The following is a 12651-nucleotide window of genomic DNA, read 5'->3' on the forward strand; positions in this document are numbered from 1 at the left end:
CTATTTTAATCTACTTTATTTTTTAAGTTGTAAAATAGTCACGTACAAATTATGGTGGGAGTTGAATTTCACTGATGTTGATGAAGGATGAGCTAGTTAGCTCAGCTGACTCGGAATGTTTTTTTTTTTTTTTAAGTAGAAAATATCATCCATTCATTGAAATTCAGTAAATAGTACAAAAACGACATATAGGGTCGTCATAAAACATAGTTTATAAAGTATTCTAAAACCCTAATCTAAAAGTAAAATAAGAAACTAATCAAATTCATTTTCCAACCAAGTTGGACAGAGATGAAAATTTTCAGACGATGGATAAAAAAATTGCAAAGAGGCTCTATAATCTCCTAGAAAATACACCATATCTAGTTGTCCTGGATGACATTTGGAACATACATTGCAAGTTACGTTTCCTTTTTCAAGACTCAAAGAGCAGAATGCTGATTAATTATCACCCGTAATGAGGCAATAGATGTGCATGCGTGTAGACATTGTTTTCTTTTTATTCCGAAATACAACAAATTTTGAAAGTATCTTTTTACCAAACCCTTTTGTTATATTTTACTTGTCTAGTTTCTTTTGTTATGTTTTACTTGTCCAGTTTGTTAGTGTTGTTTACCTAGTATGTCATTTTTGATAAGTCAAATTAATTAATATGGACTCAGATTTTCATCAATATAAATGACATGATTCTTCATTTTGGATCCTTAAGGGCCTGTCCGGTAACGTTTTTAAAAATGATTTTTCAAAAACCGATTTTGAAAATGAAAACGAGAAAACAAGATTGGATTTTTGAGATCCGAAAATGTGTCCGGTAGTTTATTCCAAAAATAATTTTCAAAAACAAGATCAGCAAAAACAATGAAAATACAAAAAACAATGAAAATGTATACATATATCTCCGTGTTTTCTAAAATATGAGAATGAAAAGGTGAAAACGTCTATTTGTCGTTTTCCTGTTTTATGAGTAAAATAAAAAATCATTTTCAATTTTTATTTTCTGTATTTTTGAAAACAGACCAACGAACGCATTTTCAAGCCATTTTCATTTTATAAAATGAAAAAGATGACTTGAAAACGTTACCGAACGCCACCTAATATTTTTTCTTATTTTTGCTGGTTTTGTAGTGAATGATGGCTTAGTCTGAAAAATCTGATAATTTGGTTTTTATTTGTTCATTTTGCAGACTCCAAAATTCACAGTAAGATACTAAGATAGAAAAACTACTAGATGAGATGTTGAGACATTGTCGAGGGTTGTCCTTAGCCATTACTAAGCTTTGCTGGTCTTCCAGCTAAAACATTTAACAAGTGAGAAACACTATGTGGGAACGTTTTTGGATGCATAGCAGAATATGGAAGTCCATTATGGGTTTTGGCACTGAGCTACGATGACCTGCCTTATCACCTAAAGGCATGCTTTCTATATTTTAGTCATTTTCCTAAGGTTTCTGAAATTCCAGTGAAGATTTTGACAAAACTGTGTATAGCCGAAGGTTTTATCTCTTTGGGACAACATAAGAAAGATTTAGGGGACATATTGGAAGATATCGCATACAACTTCTTAAATGAGCTAGTAGATAGGTGTGTTGTACGTTCACCTCGGAGAACAAGGTTCAACCAAAACAATCAAAACTTGTTGGATGGTAATTTGATGCGAGAATTGTGTTTGATAAAGGCAGAAGAAGAAAACTTTCTGACATGTAAATATACAACAATGGATCGATTATGTTCCTTCTTACAAGGTATTGATGAGAACACCTATGGAGAAAGCTAGAAGACTTACCATACATTTGAGTATGAATGTTGATGAATTGGTGCTGTCCACAGATGAGAGAGGTGACTACATTCAGTCTCTTTTATACTTTGGGTGTAGGGAAAGTAAAAAAGTAATGTCATCAATGTTTAAGGATTTCAAAAGGCTGAGGGTTTTAAAGGTTGAAGGGATGGTGAGTGAAGATGGTGCAAACTTGACATTACCTTAAGAAATTGGGGATATGGTCTATGGGCATAGCTATTATAGAGTCAAAAGGGTCAATTGACCGTTCTCATTTTTAAAAAATGAATATGATTGGTTGAAGTATTTGGACTTCTGTAAATAGAAATAGGATATTGACCCTTCTGCTTTGTCTTGACGTGTCTCACATTCATTTTATATAATTGAATCTCTACTGGTCGATTATTGTGATTCCAGAATAAGAGGTATATAAATATAGTACATCCTTTACGGTAGAAATCAAAAGATAAAAAAAATCACGATCTTATATTTTCCTCTTTGTTGTCCCCTTATTCTTCTCTTCTCAACCGTTTCTTTTTCTTTTGCTTTATTCCTTGAGTTATTCTCTTTGGGAGCTTCTATTCATACCTCCAAAATTGGCATTTGGACCTCTTTCTTTTTTTAAGTGATAGTTGACTTTGTCAACTCATGTCAAATTACCAATAAAGACACAAAAGAGAAATAAAAAATAATTAAAAAAAGTTTTTTCCCTTTTAGAGGTATGAAATCAACAAATATTGGTCATCCTCATGCCATTTTTTCCCTTTTATTTTTGTTATGGTCTTCATCCTTACCAAGCAGTAGAGAAATCAACAGATCAGTTCCTTACTTTGCAGTTCCTCGAGTCAATTTCAGATATGCAATATTCTCTAACCAAAACACCAACAAACCACTTTCTCTTAAAATCATACTCATTCATTGGAGCGTATTGTTCGAGCAAATATATGAAACGAGGGAATCTTAGGAAGTTGAAGAAATGAATTGCTCTTGGTCTCTAAAGATGCATTTGCCTACAAGGCTACAAAATACAACAATAAGCAAGGGAGGAGGGAGGGGGAGAGAGCTATCAATTGAATTTTTTTTATTTTTTTTCAGCTTAGTTATATCAAGAGTAAAATAATATTATGAAATGTTCAAAAATTGATGGAGGTCTAAATACTGATTTTGGAGGTATATGAATAGAACACTCTAATTTTTTTTTTTTATTGATATTATTGGATGATGGGTATTATGGGAAAATTAGGGAGGTGTAGATAACATATTGGTTATTTATAAAAGTAAGTTGGAGGTCTATTAAGTGAGGAGGTCTAAATACTAATTTTAGAGGTATGAATAGAAGCTCTCATTCTCTTTTGCAAAATGGTCAACAACTCATTCAATTATACAATTTTAGATTTACTTATATATACTAAGTTATATAATATAGTTTTAAATCTATAGATTAGTAATTTTAGTATGTGTTTCTGTCTTTCTTAAGTTTTGACCCTCTTAGATAAAATTTCTTAGCTACGCCACTAATATGGTCCACTTGAGATTCCCAAGTTGTAAGAGGGCAGTGATATTAAATCATTTCCATCATTCAAAGAAAATTTGATCCTATTGTAACCTCTTGATTTTCGTGTTAATGGTTCGGAGAATATTGTCCCTAACATTCCTAACATGACAAGGAAGCTAGAGCACTAGAGACAGTTATACTTACGTAAGTTTTACCATATATGCAAGCCATATACTGCAACTGTCTACTCTGCCCAATTTCCCACCACTATTTAGAGCTCTGTCAGTTACTGTAGATTAGGTGATCTTGCTAAACTAGTCATTCTAAGAAAGCTGAGAATAATGGTGGCAGCTTACCCTTGTGAAAATCTGAGGGAGATCTGAGAATCTGCAGGAAGCATACTAAGTCAAAAGAAAGCTTTAAGTTGATTTTATTACTAGAATTGAAGAATTATAGTAAGACCACTCTGTGGTTACAAAAGTTGAAGATACGATCAGAAAGAATGAAAATGAAGCACACAAGAAAATGAAAATGCTCAGAGCCTTATATTTATATCTAAACTCAGCTAATCCACACATTTCTTCTAACAACCTTGCTAACTGAACCATCATAAGAAAGCTTGAAGTTTATATCATTGTACTTGTCTAACTAGGTAACCCTTAGGGGCCTCTGCCATGAATAGGTACTTTTTTATTTTACTTTTTATCTTGTTCTTCAGCTAGCATCACCGTGGTACCGTACAATTAATGTTCTTCGTACTTGCTTAATTTATGTGTGTGATTCTGCGGGATGTCTAGTCAGATGTTCATAAAATGAACGCAGAAGGATATGCCACTGCAAGGCTGAAAGCCCTGAAATTGTACTATTATTCCCAACTTTCTTTATTTTTTTATTTTTTTTGCCAATAAGTGTTTGTTGTCCATAGTAGTGTCAGCTAATCTTGTGGAGTTTTAAACGTCTGAAGTAAACTTTTTTGTGTTGCATGGGGCATGATGTGTTGTTGGTTTACATGATGCTTTTCTGGGAGCAAACAAATTTGCAACAGGAGTATGGAACGCCTAGCCTGACTCAAATTGTTGAACAACTGTTGTTCTTCAAATTTAACTGTTAGGGATCGATGTATGTATTCTGATAACAAGTTCCTTAAATTTTCAATTCAGTGCAGACCTGATGTGAATATGTGAATCACGGATAGTGTTTGTGTGAAATTGTGGACAGGGTTTGTGTGTTTTATTGATAAAGGCGTTCAGATATACCCCTGCAGTTGTTGCCTTGCTATTTGGTTTTTAAATTTTACATACGATGTGGTGAGTTCTGAATCATTCAACAATTGCTATGGGTGGGTATTAGTTTATTCAAGTGTGAACCCTGTGTCATCTTGGTATAGTCAATTGATTGGCGCATTGGGTTTGATATCCCTTGTGATGGTGTGTTTCGCTAACTCTGTAAGTCTGTATCCTTCTGTGCACCTTGTTCTTCAAAGTAAGATTGTGGTCTGTTCTAAATTTAGGGACAGTACCAAACTGTCAATATCCCCGAGATTACAGGTTGCAGACTTGTTCTGAGCCAATCAAGGCTATCAATATCTCCTCTAATGAAAGAGAAGTATTTATCCACAGACAATAAAACTTATTTCTGATTTCTTCAACCATACAATGAGAATTCTTCACTTTTCGAGTCTATTCAAGTGTTTGATTTTCTTCGCCGGAGTTGGTGGTTTGGTGTTTGATGGCTTGAGGAACTGGAAAATATGGGATTGATTGAATAGAAAGAGAATTAATTAATTGGTTTGCAATTAATAGTGCATTTCATAAGTCAGCCTCACAATTTTACGGCTTTTTTTTTAAACTCTCTCCCTTTGAGAGAAACCCTAACTCGGCAGCGACCAAGGTGCAAACTTCTCGTCCGGCGGCGGCCCTGGCACCTCGGCTGGCCTTGGCCTCGCCGATGTCACGTGGTTTTGCTGCCGGACGGGGACTGAATTTTAGGGTTTAGGTAGTCCTTTGATTGGGTTGCTCATGTGTTCTGGCAGGTGAGGGTCGGGTTTGAAGTTTCTGGCAGGAGATCTCTGGGAGGTGGACGATCCCGTGTTGTTGGAGGCTTGGATTGATGGCGCGATCTGTGGCGGCATCGATCGGGTTCGATGAAATTGAGACGGATTTGTGGTGCTGCAGCTCGTGGGGCGCTGGTTTCGTTGTGTTTCTTGTGGCGGCGTGTTTCGTCAGGTTTGCAGGAGCGGCGAACTGTGGCGGACTCGGGTCGGTGGGGATATGACAGAGCAAAGACTGGGGCATGACGCAGCTTGTGGCGGTGGTGGTTCTGTTGTATTTCTTGTGGCGGCGTGTTCGTCGGATTTTCAGGCGTGGCGGACTCGGGGCGGCGAGAACATGACGGAGCAGGCAATGGGGAGGGGCTGCGCTGGAAGTTGGTGGTCTAGAGGGGGTGGCCGGATCTTGGGCCAAGCCAACCCTGTTGGGCCTTGAGTGGGCCTTCTTCTTGGGCTACTTGGGCTAGGGTTTTTTTGCCCTAGGCCTATCTCTATATTTTTAGTTAGTCTAATTACAATAATTCCTTGTCTTTTGGAAGCTAATGCACGTTCTGTGCACTCTATGTATCTCTAGCGCCTCTGGAGTAGTACCAAAGGAGGATCTCCGCTATGTCTACATCCATGACATGTCTAATGAGTAGGTCTATTCTATGTATCACTGTGGGTACTACCACTATCTTCTTGTCTGTCTGTACATGGCAGCGGAAGGGTATGTAACGGCCTATTCTGGCTTTAGATGAATATATATATATCTCCACCCGGATTTGGGTTTGGTTCAAAAAAAATAGTGCATTTCATATATTTTGGAAATTTTAAATTACAATAACCAGTTATATTTGTTGACGCAATTAATTTTTACACAATTGTGCTCAGCAGCCTCAGCTGACTACTAAATTTAAATTCGATGATAGTGAAGCACAATTGAATACGAATATGAGTATATATATATATATATATATTTTTTTTTAATCAATCGATCAATGATTGTCATTCATCACAAGCCAGAATAAGCCGTTACATACTGTTCCGCTGCCATTTAAATATGACTAAGAAAGATATTTTTGTCTAAATCATAATAATAAATTAATATTGATGTTACCTAAAGGGTTTGCTCTGCTAGGGTTGGGAGAGTGCCGCCTCCGGCCTCTCTGTACCTTCCTCCATCATCGATGGAGTGCTGTTCCGGTACCACTCTCGGTGTCGGTTATCTCGCGCACGGCTCCTGTCGTGCCCACTATCAGGTCGTGGTTCGCATCTCGCCCTGTGACCGTTTCTTCACACCAGATCTTCTCTGACAGAGCCGCTGTTCAAAGGGGAGATGCCATGGTTGCGCTGCCATCTCGGATCGGCTCTGCACCGAGAGTCGGGAGTCTTCGGCCAACTCGGGCACGACTCAAGTCATCGACGTGCGGCTTTGGTTTGGTGGCGGTGTGGCTAAGTGAGGGAATCTGCCAGGTTTCAACCTCGTTTCCTGGTGCGCTGGAGCTGCAATTGGAGCGGAGCAAATATTGTACTCTGGGCGGGATTCGCGTTCCGGTTGGTGGTATTAGTGGCGGAGATTGGCGTCGAGTTGGTGGGGCTGGGATGCTCCTTCTCCGACAAAGGGCGGTGGAGTAGAGATTGAGGCCGTGGTCAGGGAAGGGATGGGTGCCAAGAGAGATTTTGGGTGCCCAAAGCAGGTTGTGGATTTGGGCCTTTGCTCTGGTGGACGGCCCAAGTAGGGTTTTGGGTTGGGTCTTCATTATTGGGGCTTTGCAACTGGTGTATGAGCCCATTGCTGTTCGGGTTCGTATTTGGGATCCAGGAGACTTTCTATGGACCCTAAATTGTTATGAACTTTGGATCTGCTTCTTTGGTTACTTAGGTAGGAGATTGCTCTCTATTCGGTGTATTTTTTTTGCATGGAATAGGCAAGGTCGGTCACACTACCGCCGGTTACCTTGATAGAAGGTTACCCTCTATTCGACGTGTATCTTTGCGTGGAAGTATGGTCGGCTATACTATTGGTACCGTTTTACATAGCTCGGATTATGTCCGGTGCTTCATCAAATGCTTAATTGCATCCCTTAATACTCTTGTTAGGTTTTATTTCAGATGCATTGTTGCGTCTAGTATTGTTCTTGTTATTTTATATTTTGATGTAGTTTCTACATCTATAAGTTGTAATTTTTCTTATGATTATTATTAATAAAGTGGTTGACTAATTCTCTCAAAAAAAAAAAAATATGACTAAGAAAGAACTCGCTTTAATAGTGTTTGAGTAGGTAAAAACCTCCACAAAAAAGGCACAAACTTTTACCAAAGAAATATTCGACGACGTAAGCTTTTACTGACAAATATTTGTCAGTAAATCCTCCATAACAATAAAAAAACACCTTTATCGGAGGAAAAATCGTCGATATAGACCTCCCATGATGTGAAACTTTTTCTACGGCCTTAAGCGCTCGACTGTAATGAAAGAATCTCCACGTGATTGTAAGAGGAACCTAGGTTTGATTTGACAAAATTTCTCTACTGCATCTCTTAATTGAAAGAGAATAAAAACGTACACAATTAAGGAAAATAACCGGTGGAGCAGAAGATTTTGAAGGATTTGTAAAGTTACCAGATTTTGTAGATTTCAATACGTAAAACGATTAAAATCTCATCAGATTTTAATTTAATTGCCAATCATCAATCACTTGATTTCGGTTGACAAAGTGTGCCTTTTGAAATACCAATCTTTATTGCCAAAAAAAGAAGAAAAAGAGTAGTTCAAGAGCTTCGAGTAAAGCATACATGAAGGGTTTTAAGAAAAGAACCCTGAAGTGGTTCACTACCAAAAAGAAAAAATCCTTGCAATGGTTTCAGAGAACAAGGTCTGGAAAATATGAACAAGTCTCAGTCTTAAGAGAAGAACCAGAGTCGAACGAAAAAAGAGAGAAAGAAGAACCAGAGGTAAGCACTAAGCAGAGCAGGCATGGTGACAGTAAATATTGTTTGCCAATCTATATATATATATCGAATATCGAAAGCAAAGAAAAATAGATGATAGAGATGATTTTTAGTTCTCGATCGATCAGGCTGATGGCTGATCAGAAACTCTTGTCTGTTTCTAGGTTTGCCTGGCTGCTGAGCTAGAATTTAGCATGCACTGTGACCATTGTGCAATTGATGTCAGAAATTGCTGCATCACAGAAAAAGGTAAGATATCCGACTCAAACCCTAATTTGTTATGCTCTCTATCTATATAATGTTTGATCTGAAACTATAAACTCTGATTTGTTATCTTCTTTAGTTTTCTTAAGTTTAAGCATTCTTCTGTGTCAGGAGTCGAATATGTGGTTTTTGATAAGGAGAAAAAGCTAGTGAAAGTGGAAGGAAGGTTTGATCTCAAAAAGCTTATCGATCGCCTCCGGAGGAAGGACAAGATAGTAATATTGATTGGGAAAAAAATGGAAGAAACTCAGGAACAAGGCGAGTCTCGTGTTCAAAAATAGATGCATGCAACTACCGCGACTAAATTAATATCATCTCTTATTTTTTTATTTTTTTTATTAGATAAACAACTCAGATGCTACAACTAGTTTTTCGTGAGTCGAACTCACAACCTCCCACTTACGAAGGGGAGACTATGTCACTAAACCAAATGGTACTGGACATCTATTATTCCTTTTGAACAAGTTTTTTTTTTTTTTTTTTTTTTTTTTTTTTTTGGGGGAAGCATTGAGTATTAATTAATTTCAATAATTTGTTGGAAGTTGTGGTGGGAAAAAAAAAAAAAAGGAATTGGAGGCTGGGTTCTCATATCTACTAGAAGAGGTTTGTATAATATTTTTGGGTCTTTCTAAATGTACCCAGCAAATATCTAAGTATACCCAGCAAATTTTTTACACCCAGCAATTTTCCAATAGTACCCATATGTTTAATTAAACCCAGCAAAGAGACAACCAAAGCTCCTCTATGGCTCTACCAGTGGCGGAGCCAGAATTTCATATCAAGTGGGGCACTTATAATATTTTTTTTTTTTAATTTGAATTCAAAATATGTACCTAAACTTTAATTAAAGATAATAAATTAAAATAAAATTACGGTAAGATTAATATTTTTCTTAAAATTATATACTTTATGAATAAAATTTATAGCTTTAGATATTAGATAATTTTTCATTATAGAGACATAATATATTCTTAACTTTAAAACTATAAGAAAAACCCGTGTTAATGTTCTCAAAAAGAAAAGAAAACAATTGAAAAAACATAACTTCCCAGCATTCAAGTTTCGAACCTGGGACCATCTGCAAAAACCATACATGCTTTGCCACTACACCAAGTCGACTGGCTATGATTTATTATGAACTCCAAGCTATTTATCATCTTTTTCATGTATAGAAAAAAAATATATATATAAAACTGAGTGGGGCACGGGACCCACTGAGTCCCCACGTGGCTCCGCCCCTGTCCTTTACTGGGTTGTACGTACGTGAGTGATTTACCTCTTGGCTCTAGAAAGTGTTGCTAATGCGCCTCTTCTGTGGTCTCATCCTTGACGACGCGTTTATCTCTTGGAGACCGACATGTCTTGGCTCCAGAAAGTGTTGCTAATGCGCCTGTTGACGTAACGAACTACCCCTAGCCTTTTCGTTATTTATCGCCTGCTCATATAGCTCTGCACCAGATACATCCCACCATAGCCATGACATCAATAAACAATAAAATCACTAAAAACCCTTTCTGTTACAAAATCATTTCAATACACAGAAATCATTTCAACATCAGTATCCAAAAATTGGTTGGTTTCTTTACTCGAAAACAAAGAACACAGAAACAGAGGAATTGATGGATGTGTATTACCAGCAGGAGAGAGGTTGTAGGACATGGGTGAACTTGAGGGCACTGTCACTGACGCTGATGGTGGGAGTGAAATGATGATGGTGCGATGAAACCTTCGGGGTATGATGAGGAGACTACTGGGAAGGGTCTCCTCTCACAACCTTTGGTCCAGTCCCTCTCGTCAGCAACGCCAAAGAGTTACTGCCACAACAAAACAAAACCAACCCACCAAGTCAGAAACCCAAATAAAGAGGTCTTCTTTCTGCCGGAAAATATATTTTCGGGATATTTGCCGGACTTTGAATTGTGTAGTAAAATATATTTTCCGGGATATAGGATTGGTCTTCTTCATTTTAGAACAGAAGAGTTTGCTGGGTTTATTAATCTTCATCTCGATGAAGTTTTGCTGGGTTTGAAATAAGGGTATTATCGGAAAATTTGCTAGCATAAAAAGTTTGCTGGGTACACTTAGATATTTGCTGGGTACATTTAGAAAGACCCATATTTTTTGATGTTAATCGATAAAACAGAGGGTCATTATTACATGGAGGAATTGTGTGTGTTGTCTAACAATATATTGCATATGGAGCTTAACACACGTTCTGATGATCCGAATTGTTCCTTTTTGTTTTTTTTGTTTTTTGCAAGGGAGTCCATAACTATTTGTATAAGTATATAGAATTGCTAGTTGTGTGGATTTATAAAGTATACCTTTCATTATGGTTATTTGGGTTAGACTATAGTATGATAACGTACATTTCTCATAGATGTTACTATTTTAAGGACTCATGTGGTAACTCATCACTTTAAGAACTCATGTTACTACTTTGAGGACTCATGTAGTAAATAAGAATTTTTTTCCGTTAAGGTGAATAATGTTCTCATTAGAGTAAAATAGATTCTCAATTCTATAATTAATTCCAAAAAGTGGTAATTGGATGTATGTCATAACTGTCATACGTTAATATATTGTAGAATTTCCCTGGTTATCTCTGTGTGTGTGTAAACTATTTACTATTTAGGAGTCTATGTGTAAACTGATTGAGTAAATACTATTTTCAGCTTAGTAAATTTGTGAATCTCACCCCAATTTCTAGCACCCCCTATAATTTTCTAAAAAATATTTATTGTAAGATTCAAAAGTTAAAACGTTTATAAATTTTGTTCTTCTGTAATATACCTAGTTCTTTTTTATCATAATCTCTATAAAATAATTTAAAATCTAAAAAAAAAATAGTAAAATCAAAGATTAAACAAGATCTCACATCTTTTATGAGGTACGATAATATGAGACATCACCTAAGATAATATGAGATATCACCTAAGTAACTTCTTCTGCTTTCTAACACTTAAAGTACAAAAAAGACAAACCCTAACACTACAATAATTGACTTGATACTACACCTCTATTCACAATCACTAACTCTCTTGCAAATATCGATGTCAATTTCACAAATGCATGCATTTCCTATATATGTCGAGTCCCGTATCAAGTACCAATTAAGGCTACTAAACCAATTATCCTTTTGGTGTATTGATTATGCCGGTTAAGGCCACAATCAACTCTCTAATTTGGGCATTACGCCGGTTAAGACCACAATATCCAAAATTAGAGGCCTAGAGAGCAAGATAATAGAGACCCAAGCAAGCTTAGCTACAATTAAGCTAGCTAATGGTCACCACACTTAAATCCTAGATGCCACAAGACTAATAAGTTGTCAATTTATCAATCTACTCATCACAATTGCCCACAACATAATTTCAAAGGTTGACAAAGCCTAGAAACATGCTTCTAAGGACCAATAAATTCGGATTTAAAGCATACACAATGAAAATTGCATTTATTAAAATTTAAGCATCAATATTTATACAAGAGGAGTTAGGGGTTCACAACCCTAACTCCCAAAATTGAACTACTCACTACCCATAGTCAAATATAGAGGTGGCAAACGGGCCTAGTCGTGCTTCGTGCCGTGCTTGGGCCGGCCCATTTATTATCATGCCGGGCTCGTGCCGGCCCATTTACTTAAACATTAAGCCCGGCCCGGCCCATGGCCCGAGCCCATATTGTGCCGGGCCGTGCTCGTGCCGGGTCAATAACGGGCCGTGTTCGTGCCTACCCACTATAAAGCACAATTTTAAAATCTTAATTTGAACAAATAAAAATTAATTTTATTTAACTATTTAGAAAATTAAAATAAATTAAGTTCTACAACGTTTTTCTTAATCTTAACTTTTTAAGATTAGATTTCTAATAATTTTTTATATTCCACTATAAGAAAGAAAGAAAAAAAAAACTCAAAATATATTGTTTTTAGTATATTATTGTGAGATTAATCTTTATTAATATATTGAATATTTAGTATATATTATTCTTTCCTTCATTCTATAGTTGTATTATTATGAGATTAGTCTTTATTAGTAAACATATATTTAATATTTAGAAAAAATACTTATGTCAAAACAAGGATATAATGTTTTGTTTCATTATTTTGACAATATAAAAGAAAGCATTGGTGGAATT

At 36.4% G+C, this 12651-nt stretch overlaps 1 protein-coding gene across 1 annotated transcript; it reads left to right on the top strand.

Annotated features, from left to right (window-relative positions):
• Positions 1–8094: 8094 nt before the first annotated feature.
• LOC133711196 (heavy metal-associated isoprenylated plant protein 3-like) lies at positions 8095–8795 on the top strand. The gene is made up of 3 exons (XM_062137351.1): positions 8095–8253; positions 8415–8499; positions 8626–8795. Exons 1-3 carry the CDS (start codon positions 8095–8097, stop codon positions 8793–8795), a joined length of 414 nt encoding a protein of 137 aa, XP_061993335.1.
• Positions 8796–12651: the final 3856 nt, after the last annotated feature.

The sequence above is a fragment of the Rosa rugosa genome, chromosome 5, assembly GCF_958449725.1.
Source record: "Rosa rugosa chromosome 5, drRosRugo1.1, whole genome shotgun sequence".
NCBI lineage: Eukaryota > Viridiplantae > Streptophyta > Magnoliopsida > Rosales > Rosaceae > Rosa > Rosa rugosa.

What these genes read in the sequence shown, in the direction of transcription:
- LOC133711196 (XM_062137351.1), top strand. Translation starts at nt 8,095, where the DNA reads ATGAAGGGTTTTAAGAAAAGAACCCTGAAGTGGTTCACTACCAAAAAG. An exon ending in GAGAGAAAGAAGAACCAGAG is followed by an intron (nt 8,254 to 8,414) that starts GTAAGCACTAAG and finishes GTCTGTTTCTAG; the next exon opens with GTTTGCCTGGCTGCTGAGCT. An exon ending in TTGCTGCATCACAGAAAAAG is followed by an intron (nt 8,500 to 8,625) that starts GTAAGATATCCG and finishes CTTCTGTGTCAG; the next exon opens with GAGTCGAATATGTGGTTTTT.